Source organism: Durio zibethinus, chromosome 14 (genome assembly GCF_047325235.1).
Source record: "Durio zibethinus cultivar Kanyao isolate XHJ-2024 chromosome 14, ASM4732523v1, whole genome shotgun sequence".
NCBI lineage: Eukaryota > Viridiplantae > Streptophyta > Magnoliopsida > Malvales > Malvaceae > Durio > Durio zibethinus.
Window position 1 is genome coordinate 21,805,621 of NC_143175.1, and position 12,774 is coordinate 21,818,394.

The 12,774-nt window shown below is 27.3% G+C and overlaps 1 protein-coding gene across 1 annotated transcript; it reads left to right on the plus strand.

Annotated features, from left to right (window-relative positions):
- The first annotated feature begins 8,762 nt into the window (after positions 1–8,762).
- On the plus strand, positions 8,763–12,774 carry LOC111294288 (guanylate kinase 2-like). The gene is made up of 11 exons (XM_022887553.2): positions 8,763–9,157; positions 9,581–9,615; positions 9,809–9,916; positions 10,048–10,124; positions 10,217–10,346; positions 10,527–10,889; positions 11,467–11,588; positions 11,667–11,802; positions 11,880–11,925; positions 12,009–12,114; positions 12,217–12,774. Exons 2-11 carry the CDS (start codon positions 9,613–9,615, stop codon positions 12,332–12,334), a joined length of 1,209 nt encoding a protein of 402 aa, XP_022743288.1. The 5' UTR covers positions 8,763–9,157; positions 9,581–9,612; the 3' UTR covers positions 12,335–12,774.

Here is a 12,774-nt window from a genome sequence, read left to right on the forward strand (position 1 = left end):
ATTTTGAACTAATATAAATATAAATAATTTATTGCCATTGCGATTTTGTTAATTTGAATGTTTCACCTCGAGTAGTAGTAATAATTTTCAAGCCTACCAAAAAAAAGTTGTTGAGGATTGGATGAAATAGAAAGAAAAAGATCTATTTTGGGCAAAGCATAAATACATAAAATCATGAGGGTGCAATTGCAAAAGTAGTCTTCTATATTTGTTCATCCCGTGTCGGCTATTTGATGGAGAGCCCACCAAATTAGGTAGGGGCGTGTGGACCAGTGATGAAAATATACAACTACACACGCGTCACATTGTGATTAATCAAATTATGTTATGAACTCTACGTGCCTAATCATTCATTGGCTGACAGCCACATCACAGAAGCTACGTATCTTCCTGCCATGCAAGCACTGACGTAATACTACCATATGGGAGCCACGTGTACGATCATCAAGATTTCTTTTCCCTGTTAAATTTTCAAGATGCCGACGTCTCACGTGATAAACTAACTTATCCCAGATCCCTTACAATTGCGCAATTATCATTAAAATTAGTTTAAGCATTAAAAAGATTAATGATGAATACTATTTTTTACATTGTAATTTAAAATTGCCATTGCTATTAAAAATTTGGATTGAGATTAAATTTATCATGATGATATTTTTTTAATAATAAATTTTACCTTATTTGGCATTCATTATTAAATTAAACAATTATAAATTTGAAATTCAACACAATTAATTAATACAATTATTTTTAAAAAATTAATAAAATTTGATGTTATCTGTAATTATTCTCTTATCTCCAAATTAATATCCTTTGTAAAAAGGTAATTGTCATCAAAATGTAATTTCATTAACACTTACAAATCGGATCTTTTTTTTTTTTTTTGAATTTGGTGGGTCAAATTTGTGCAATGAAGGAAGGTGGTAGGTTCTTTATTAATAGTTTTGGGGTTATCTTTTGTGTGATGTAAAGGAAGTGTTAAATTTGATAATGGAAGTGGAATGTGACAAGTCCCGACTATTTTGAAAGAAAGTTCTGAGTACAGGTGTTGGTGAATTCATTGGAACTTTATTTTTTGAGAGTGACCCGTTGATAAGGGTTTTTTTTTTTTTTTTTTTTTTTTTTTTGAATTGATAAAAATAACAATATGATCATTACCTTGAATTGTATCATTCATATATACAATAAAAAAGAAAAATTTACGAGTATGTTCAAACTTTTTATTAAGAGTTAGGTAAGCTAAAATTGAATTATTATATGAAATTATCGATTAAGTCAATTTCTCATTAGTAATATAACATTAATTTGATTTCTCCCTTATGAGTTTCAGACTTTAGTCACACGAATAATAAATGTACGGTGCAAACACTCATTTTCATATGAAGATAATGATTGAAATAAAAAAGTATAGATTTCCTTACCCAAAAAAAAATAATTTTTGAGCATGATGAAAATAACGTTTGGGACTGAATATACCGTTACTTACGCTAAAGCAAGTTAATTAATGCTATTAAATTGGCAGCTGGTGAGATTGATGATCTAATTTTACTTGTATAATAAAATATTATTTTCATTATATATTTTTTGTTGTCGGCAGAGTAAATATATGTACTTTTCAAAACAATTTGATGGGAATTAGGAATACTATTGAAACCTCCATTTTTAATTCTTTTATGAAAGGAACTTTTGTCACTTGGTTAAAAGCTATTGGATATTAAAACATGATTATGTTACTGTAATAAAAAAATGGAATAATAAAAGAAATTGTATTATATTCATTTTAATTGTTTATTACTGCTTAATTACTTGGATTGACACAAGAAATAGATCAAGTATGACCTGAGAATCGGTTCGAGTTCTTTTTATTAAATTTAGATAAATTTTTTGGTAGGAAATATAAATAAATTATACGATTAATTCAAATTTTGAATGTTTATTTATGAAATCAACATGAACCAAAATTGGGCTAAAAAATTTCCCATTGCCATTAGCTATGAGCTAATATGCGCAAAAAGCCCAAGCACATTCAGCATGTAGCCGATGACAATTTTAGCCAAAAAATTGCTATGTTTTAACCCATATCGATCCAACCCAATTCAACAACCCATTGGAATTGTTATGTTTTAGCAAGAGCAGCACTCTTTCTTTATGGCACATGAACACTATCATGTCAGTTTCATTTTTGCCATCCTTTTAATTGCAGCATCCAACTTTTTTTTTTTCCTGTCTTTTACATGTCCTTAGAATTTACTTAATATCTAATCTAACATTAATATATACTTTGATTATTCGTGAACTTAAAAATTCATGAACCTATAAGATTTTATAAACTAAATTTACTTCTTATTATGTGTCATTTAAAAATTTGAGTCTAAATTCATTTATTATTAATTAATCATGAATCAAATTCAAAATAAATAATCTAATTATTCATAAACTTAATCATTCATTTATTTATAATATTCATGAATTTAATTAATTATGAATAAATGTACTTAAATTTAATTTAACATATTTATTAAATAATATAAATAGACATAAATCAAATCATCTTAATATCTTACTTGACTCCAACAGCAAAAGTTATATTGCCTCTAGATTATTTCTTGAAGAATCTCCTGAAAAAAAATAAATAAATAAAGTAAACTATAAGTCAATAATATACCAAGCTTTTCCTTATTATAATACTTTTTTGAACATAAAATTTTATGTTATCAATTAAAATAATTTGAAAAAAAAAATGCAAATTGTGACATTGGTGTGTGTATGTATGTATATATTTGTATATATATTTATATATATGGTTAAGAATTAATTTATATCACTGTAAAATTAAAAATTTTTATATTTTTTTAATAATTTATTTGAATAAATCTAAGAAATGAGAAAAAGGTAAAAATAAGAAAAATGATTTAATTTCATCTCTTAGATCTATTAAATTCAATAATTATAAAAATATGTAAAAAAATTTTAATTTTATATTTTTTTTAACTATTGATTTCAATAAATCTAGGATATGTAAAAGGCAAATTAACAAAAAAAAGCTTAGTCTTAACTAACGAATTTATCTCCTTTATATCATTGATCTATTGAAATTAATAATTAAAAAAGGATTAAGTTACTTACATTTTTTTACACTTTTTTCTCACTATTGTTTTCAATATATCTCAACAAAAAAAATTTTACATCTATTTTAAACATTTTTCTCAGCATTGATTCCAATAGGTCCAGAAAAAAAATATTAAATTATTTTTTAAATCTATTAAAATTAATAATTTAAAAAATATAAAATTAAAACATTTTATACTAATATAAATTAATCTGGACCATATATCTATATCGTCCTTTATTCTTATCTAAGGCCCAGGGGCCTAGGGCGGCCGACCAGCAAGGAATTTCTTCAATACAAGTAATGTTGTCTCAATCACTATAAAAGTAAGAAAAAGGATTCTATTCACTATTTAAAAAAAAAAATCTATTGGTATTTGATTCTGTAAAATTAATTAATAATTAAATTTTAAATAATATTAAAATTTTAAGAAAATATATGAAATTTAATAAAAAAATGAATAAATTTTGATCTTAAATTTGTTTCAAAATACAAGTAAAAAAAAATAGACATCTTCACTGCTAAAAGTAATTGAGATCGAAAAAAATCCGTAACTTTTCAATAAAGTATGTACGTGATATAAAGTGTGATGTGATAGATACCTTAACACATTAATGCATATCTAACGAAATAAATTCTCCGTTCCTAGACAGGAGAAAACCAAATGTCTCGATCAAATTGCTCACATTGATCCTTCTTTTGATCGTTATAAACCAGAAAATTGGTCAATGAAGAGGAATTTAAGAACCTTCACACCTAGCCACCGTCCACCATATGTCATTGTCACTGCCAAAATTATCTTTCACCGCATTCTTAAATGCCTTCGTAAATTTGTTTCATAATTAAAACATTATCATAAATTAAAACAAACCATATTTTAAAAAAATTTACCCGACACTTTATTCAAATTGAATCAGACAAAGCATGCAAGTCACAGTCAGTCGGTGAATTTGTCTATTTAAAATCGTTATTAAAGTATAAAATAAATTATTGCACTTTTACTATTTTCCCATTCACTGAAGTTACTTTATGGGCAAGTTGCTCTATGGAGTGCATATCATTGTCTCAAATTATCATATTCAAAAAAAAATTTCAAATTTCACTCTAAAATGTAAATAAATCTTTAATATTTTATTACATAAAATTAAAATTATAAATTTTTATTTTATTATAATTAGAACTTTAATAGTATCAAATATTTAATTTTTTAATTGAATGATTTAATTTGTAAAAAATATTTATTTAAATTTATTTGGATAAATTAAATAATAAATATTTAAAAAAAATATTATTTTAAAAATTCTGTCAATTGGACATTATTTATCTAATTTTAAGATTTAATTAGTACAATTACAATAAAATAAAAATTTATAATCTTAATTTCATACAATAAAAAATTGAGAACATATTTATATTTTGAAATAAAGTTCAAAATTTTATTTAAGTATTAAACTTAATCTTAAAGAATTTGTTGGTTCCTCTTACAAAACTACCCTCTAGCAAGTTACAAATTTTCCCTTAAAATTTTTGAGCTCAATTTTTTCAAACAATGATGGATTTATAAAATAAATAGAGATATTATTTAACCAGTTGTCACTAAAATTTTTAAACTTCAAAAATAGAATTAATAAAATAATACATATTTTGAAATATACTAAAAAATAAAATATATAATAATTTTGTAATTCAATTTATGAAATTAAAAATTACATATAATGGATAAAAAACTTACTCTTATAAAATAAAGGCCAAACATGGGTTTTTCCAAATAAACACGCCAAGGAATTTCATTGGTGAGCGATCTAAAGAAATGATTGCAGTGTTGACCTCAGCCCTTACGATACAACTGAAAGTGATACATGTTTTGTCCGCAGTTGAATGGCTTCAATATTTCATGTCAAGGAAGAAAAAAATTATGTAAGCATGTGGGTATGTTTTTCTTTCTTTTGGAACCCTTCAAAAGTTTGCTTGCGATGATGAGCATGATGGCCACAAAAAAAGTAATTGGACCATTTGCATGTAGACTTTTTTGCCCCATTACGTATAGAACTTGAACTAGTCAAAAGAATCTTCCTTCAAAATTAAATTCTATAAACTATTTTGTTTCAACTTTTTTAAAAAATTCAATATTTGAATGTTACATGTAAATTTTGTAATAATAGTATTACAAGAAAAAAGATTTTAATTTTAAAATGTTTACTTGAAGCCTTGAACGTAAGAATTTTTATTATGATTTTATCTGAAAATAATAATAATAATAATAAAATTTTAAAAAAATAAATATTACCATGCATTTTTAATTTTTGTGTAATCTTTCATTTTTCACGATTTTTATGACTCAATTTTATTTTATCTTATTTTAATTGTTTGCTTTTTTCAATAAAAATCTTATATTTCCATGTAAACATAAAATTTATTAAGTTTTTTCGCTTTATTTTGTTAGAACAAATATTTGGTTATTTATTTTTATTATTTTTATTTTGTTTCACATCCAATAATGTTAGTAAGATTTTTTTTTAATTTAATCAATTTAAAAAAAAATATTTCGATTATAAATCTCGCATCAAAATGCAAGTACTTTTTTTAATTCTTAATTAAGTTAAGGTTTGACTCGATATCTCACACGTACGTAATTTACATCATAGCACCAAAAAAAAAGAGTAAAGGTCAAAAAAATTAAATGGTTTTTTGTCAAAATAAATTTCTAAAATATGATTGGGAATGATTAGGGCACCGTCAATAACGGGCAATTCAACAGTATAAAGTCTTTAGATTTTGCAAAATAGTCTTGATGATTTTGACAATTTTGCTTTATAGTCCAACGACCCTCCCTATCAAATTATAAAATTATAAGTGCATAAATAAATATTATAGCACAAGTCCTTTGCACAAATCTACTCTTGCATTTTTCTTTCATCGAAATTGCATCAACGAGAAAAAGAAAAGCATCCCTACAACCCTATCTACCCTGCCCTTTGGATACTCTTTCACTTCTCTTTGATTGGACAAGCACCTTAAAAAAGTCTAGATAAAACACATCAAATTAATATATGATTGAAATCTATTCCTCGGCCTAAATGACTTTGGATATAGATCAAATTGATAATTTTTTTTATTAAAATCATTTGAAATACATAATTTGTAATAATTATTTTATAAATTATTGGATGCAATATATTTTATTATACATAATTTGTAATAATTATTTTATAAATTATTGGATGCAATATATTTTATTTTAATATAAGAGGTTGAATAATTTATTTATTTTTAAATTTTCGTAAAAAATATGTGAAAAGTGAATTTAGGTTCTTTCTTTTTTGATTGGGATGTGACAATGTATCATAGAGACAAGGCAATAAGAAGAAGCAATTTTGAAAAAGTCAAATTTGGAGCTTCGTTTCAAATGGAAGAGGCCAATACTATGTACTTGTCACATGCATGTTTTCATTTGCCATGTTGTGTTTGACAACTTCCATTCCAAGTTTGCCGCCTCCATCTACGATTGCTATGCAAACAAGTATGGATATGTAGAATTAGATTGGACCATCTTTAATAGAATAAAGGACAATGACTTGATAAATATAATATGAATTCTATCAGTAAATTTATTTTTATTTAATTTTAAATTTAAAATATATTTTAAAATATTAATATAAAAATAATTTTTATTTTTAATAATATTTTAAATAATAACTAGATTAATTAAATATTTAATGAAATCATGTTGAATTTGTACAAACTTTTAGAAGTGTCGACTTAATGTGATTTAACTTATCTATGGACACTTTAACTTTAATTTTTTTTAAAATAAGAATACCTCTAATTTGAATAAAAAATTCTAAGAAAAGATTAGGAATGTTCAATACATTAGTTTAGAGGTTAGAATGAAATATATATATATATATATATATATATATATATATATATAAAACCAACCATTTCAAACGAGTTTGCAACTAATGCATGTGCACAAGGAGTATTTATTTTCGGAATAAGATTTTCAATCATCAACTTGCCAAACAAGGGTATATCCGTATTAGGGTTGGCATTGGGTCGGGTTCGGAACGGGTTTTGTTCGCTTCGAACCCGACCCGACTCTATGTTTTATTAAACCCGAATCAGATTTTATTCAAATTTTTTTTTGTTTTTTCATACATGAACCCGATCCCGATACTAAATAAATCGTACTCGATCCGATCTGAAATTAATAAAATATTTTTTTAAAAATATAAAATATTATTTTTTAAATATAAATATTTAAAAATATCATTATATAAATATATATAAATAAAAAATTAAAAATAATTAAAAAATAATTTTTTATATAATATCATATCTGATCGGGTCGGGTTTTAAGCAAATTCGAATCCGATCTGATCCTGATTGTTTCCTAACTTTACCCGATTCGACTCTACTCGAAACTCAAATTTAAAAAAAAAAAATCGACCTCATAGGGTCGGGTCGGGACAAAACCCATCGAAAACAGGTTAGATCGCCCTCCCTAATTCGTATACGTTAGAATTTCCTTAGACGTTTCCTTGTTCCACTCAAACATAATTTAAACCTGCACAAGGAAACCCTAAATTTTGTAATCTTCTTGAACGAGTCGGTTGCATTAACTATGATTTTTTTTCCTACCATCTTAATACTTTAAAAAAAAATTATTTTATACAATAATAATAGTTATTTATGAATCAGGTTGGGTTAACATTTCTATAGTATAAATTTGAATTTTAATGTAACTCAATCAACATATTTAAATTTGATTAAACAATATATTTAAAATATTAAAATTATTGTCTAAAATTATAGTATACAATTATACCGTTCATAAGTTTAATTAAGAGAGTAAATTTAAAATTTTACAAATAAAATTAAAAATATTAATTATTAAATCTACCATTATTTCATAAATAAGATCAAATTTTACTATTGATCCATAAGATGACAAGAATGATAGAATAACAATTCATGATAATATTAGACCCACAGGTGAACAGTAAACACAGAGAGATGCAGTAGTTGACCAAAATTAAATTATATTTAATGAGCCAAACCCTATAGTCTCCTGATATGTTTTTTTTGGTAGCAGCGCTTTGTACATTTGTTTTAAAAAATTTATTAAATACGTTAATAGTAAAATTTTTTAATTTTATAGATGAAATTAATAAAATAATAAAATATTTTTAATATATATATTTAAAAAATAAAAATAAAAATTTATTTAAATTTAATGATTAATGTATTTATATTATATAAAATATTAAAATTTATATATTTATATTATATTTTATACAAATATTATGTGTTATAATTTATGTTAATATAAAAATATAAAATATATTTTTTATTTTATTAAACATATATAATTATTATTATAATTTTAAATTATATTACATTTATATTTTAAATTTTATATTATTTATATCTTATCATTATATTATGTTTTAAATTAACAAAATTAATTTTATTAATTATATTTATGAAATTAAAAAAGTTTTATTTCAAATAAAATTTTTTAATTTTTTTCCTTAAATTTACCTCGGATTTCAAGAAAAGAAACCATTAAAAAATAACACAAAAATCCACAGCCTTAAAATAAAAAGTACAAAAATATATATTAAAAAAAACAAAAGTGAATTTTCACAAGCACCTCACAAGAAAATTAGAGCTAGCCGAGTCTTCTTACTTTCGTGAATTGAATGCGACCAAGAACAAAAAAAAAAAAAAAAAAAAAAAAGCACTCTTTCTCTTCCCAACTATAAAAGATAGAATCGGTGTGAAGATTTCTAGCAATTTCTTCTTCAAACGACCTTCTTCCCCTTTTTTTTCTAACCCTCCTGAGTTTGTTCTAATTTGACGCCTCCTCACTTCCAAATCCCAATACTTGAGCCTTAAAAAAGATCACAAAGCTGAACCAGAACCCTTTTTTCCTCAGTTTCTTTTATAATAATTAACCCTTTTGCAAATATCATCGGCCTAATCAATATAAGGACTTTGAATTTTTTCTTCCCATTCTTAAAGACTTTTTTTCTCTTATCAAAGGTATGAACTTGGGGTCTAACCACTCTGTTTCTTTCTTATTTTCTCTATGTTTTTTTAGCTCTGTAATTGCATCAAAACATGAAGTTATAGATGGTTTTTGTTAAAGTTTATTCTTTCTCTTTTTTCCCTGGTTTTTGAAACGTGGGTTGTTTGAATTTTGACATAGAAACCAGCTAAATCTTGATTTCATAGCTTTCTGTTTTCTTGTTGCTTTTTCATGCCTGTTTACATGTTTATGTTTTGCATTGTAATTTTGGATTGGAATCTGGGTTTTGGTTTTGAGAGTCAAAATTTGTTGTTACAACTCTCAAAATTTGATTCTCTTTTTCTCTTTTACCTTCATTTGATTTACATTGTTTGATAGATTCATGAAGTATGAGTTCTTTTGATTTGATCTCTTATCTCTCCATGTGTATTGATCAGGGGAAATCTTGTATAGGAGGCATTGGTTCTCCATGGTGAGCCATTAATCATCATTTTTTTAATCTTCATTTGGATGAAAGCTGATTTTTTTTTTTTAATCTATTAAAAAAAGAAGAAGAAAAAGAGAGAGGGGGAACTTTACTAGCAATCTCAATGAGTTTTTGGCAATATGGATAAAAAGTAGTAGCTTTATTGTGATTTGATTTGTTTTTGGTTTATGATCGTCAGGGAGAAGCCCCAGCATTCTGTGTTGACAATCCACAAAATGGATTTTCAAATGGATTTGGTTTAAAATCCAAAGGCTTTGGGACCTTGACAGATGTTGCTGACAAAAGAGTGAGATAATTTAATGCCTAATTTGGGGTTTTTGTCATAAAGTGCTTCTCTTTGTCTCTCTTTGTTATCTGTTTGTTAATATGTTCAATCATCTTTTTTGATTGAGGATTTGTGTGGACTTTTCTTGGCAGTTCGTGATTGGTGGGGCAAACAATGATTCCATATCATCTATTGGGGTTCAGATTTATGACAAATCTAAAGAGAAATGGTTAGTTTGTGGCTAGAACGAGCTACGTCTGTGTCTTTTTCCTGGGTTTCAGATTAGAGTTATAAGTTAATTGTTGCTGGTAATATTTTCAGGGTGATTCCTACAGTTCTAGGAGCTAAACCAAAGCCATGTAAAGGCCATTCGGCCATTCTTTTGAATGAAGATCGAATAATGATTATTATTAAGGGTTCCACCCCAGATGACTGCATTTGGTTTCTTGAGGTTGGTATTTTGAATACTTAAGATCTTTTGAGGGTTAATTGAGGATGAGCTTCACATACTCTTATTTCATTTCTTTGTGTCATTTGTACTTTCTAAAACTCAGTGCTTCTGAGTTGCATAAAAATTATCTAAACATTTTGATACCCGAAAGTGCTTGATTTGTTCAAATATTATTGGTAGGTGGACACCAAGTATGTAAAGGAACAGAAAAAAGTTTTGGGGACTGAAGTTGTTGCCTGGAGTAAGGGTGTGAGAGGTGATGCTGAGAAGCCAGTTGTTATCAGTGGTCCTTCTGGAGTTGGTAAGGGGACATTAATAAACATGCTTATGAAGGAATTTCCATCCATGTTTGGATTCTCTGTCAGCCACACAACCCGTGCACCAAGGGGCATGGAAAAGAATGGAGTTCATTACCACTTTACTGAGCGAACTGTAATGGAGAAAGATATAAAGGATGGGAAATTCCTTGAGTTTGCTTCTGTTCATGGAAATCTCTATGGAACCAGTATTGAAGCGGTTGAGGCAGTAGCAGACTCTGGAAAGGTAAACAGTCCTGATTTTTACACTTCTATTAATAGTGGTTATAATACCTAATGATGCTCTGGGAGTTGCACATAGGATACTCATGATTGCAACTATCAATGGAATTTCATCTTGGAGGAGGCCACATGAGAAACCTTTGGTGAAAGCAGTAGTTTAAATCCTTAGATAATTGAATCAGATTAGGACATTGGCTTATTTTCTTAAGCGGAAGGGAAGAATGAAATAGCATATCAGATCTCATGAAACTATAGTCACATCAGCTCCTCTTTTTTTACAATTAATGAATTACTAATCAAGTAATCATCTCATGCGTATTGTTGTGAGTGGAGTAGCAAAGGTATATAATGCCTCTTGCATATAATTCAGGAAACTCAAGGACCTTTAAAAATAATGTCATGTAGGTATTGAAGTGGATTGCGCAGTATGGATTTTTGGATTTTCGGTTGTATATTTTGTAAAGCATATCAAGGGTTCATGTGGGTGTAGCATTCTTTACTTCAAAATTATCTCTCTGCAAAATTGAGGTTTTTTATTTTATTTATTTATTTGCTTTTTCGCTCTTAATTTCAAAATATAGAGGTGCATTCTTGACATCGATGTTCAAGGAGCAAGGTCCATTACGGCCAGGTCTCTTGATGCCATTTTCATCTTTATCTGTCCCCCTTCAATGAGGGAGCTTGAAAAGCGGCTCCGTGCAAGGTGAATCTGAACTGTCCATTTGATATTTATCATTATGCTATTTTCCTAGCCTGGTCATAGTTAGGATGTTGTAAATAGGGGGACTGAAACAGAGGAGCAAATCCTAAAGCGCCTCCGGAATGCTGAGGCAGAAATTGAGCAAGGAAAATCCTCCGACATCTTTGATCATATATTAGATAATGCTAATCTTGAGGAGTGTTACAATAATCTTAAGGTGACATCTCTTTTACCTTGAACCATGTTATCTGCATCCTTTCCAGATCCTGGTCTGATGAGTTTAATTTGTTATAGAAACTCCTGGGGCTAGATGGAACTGCACCAACAAATCATAAACCATGTAAGAAGGTTACCTTGTGATTACTATTTCCTCTATTTCTTTTTAATGCAAATGGAAAGTAATTTATTTAAATTGTCATCCAGCACCCAAAGGGATTGATCTGCCTTTGAACCATTCAGTGTCGAAAATGGATAAGAAGATCCTCATTAATTGTGAGACGCCAGAATTGGGAAAAGCATCAAAGAAGTTGTATGTTATTGTTCTCTTTCCTCTCATTTTTGTTCTTTCATTTTATAAATGCAAGGTCATGATTTAGTTGGGTTCTTGACTAAGCATTGGTGGTTTATTCAGGATTGTACTGGATGTGTCCTCACTTAAAGGTGGATTTCCTGGACGGACAAGAGGACTAAACGTCTATGCCATTGATTCATTTTCAGATAGCTTAAATGGGACTCACAAACTGAGCTAACGACTGCAACCCTATTGATATTAACATGGTTTTCAACTTTTCCATATAACTCGAGCGGAACAATATATGATAAAGCTCTCCTTGTCTTCAAAGATCATTTGCATGAGTTGGATTTTCTTTTTCACTCAATTCTTTGCTTATTTATGAACCAAAATGTAGTATTTCAACAATTACTATTCCCACATGGGCAATGAGAGAGAATTCATCATTTGTGCGGCAATTGAAAGCTTGTATACAATGAATGACCTATTATTAGAAAGTGATTTTGGGTCAATTCTTAATTTCCTTTGTCTCAATAGAAAGTGATTTTGGGTTTGAGTCCTTGAAGATCAATCTTGCAAACGCCATTCATATAAATTATGTACAATAGATCTTTGTCTTAAGCCTCAGATCTTGCATTGGCCTTGGCAATTGAATTAACCTATTTTATTTATCATGAA

Bases quoted from the DNA above. Each gene is read 5' to 3' on its own strand.
- LOC111294288 (XM_022887553.2), top strand. The intron at 11,589-11,666 runs GTGAATCTGAAC...TGTTGTAAATAG, and splicing joins GAAAAGCGGCTCCGTGCAAG to GGGGACTGAAACAGAGGAGC. The intron at 11,803-11,879 runs GTGACATCTCTT...AATTTGTTATAG, and splicing joins AGTGTTACAATAATCTTAAG to AAACTCCTGGGGCTAGATGG.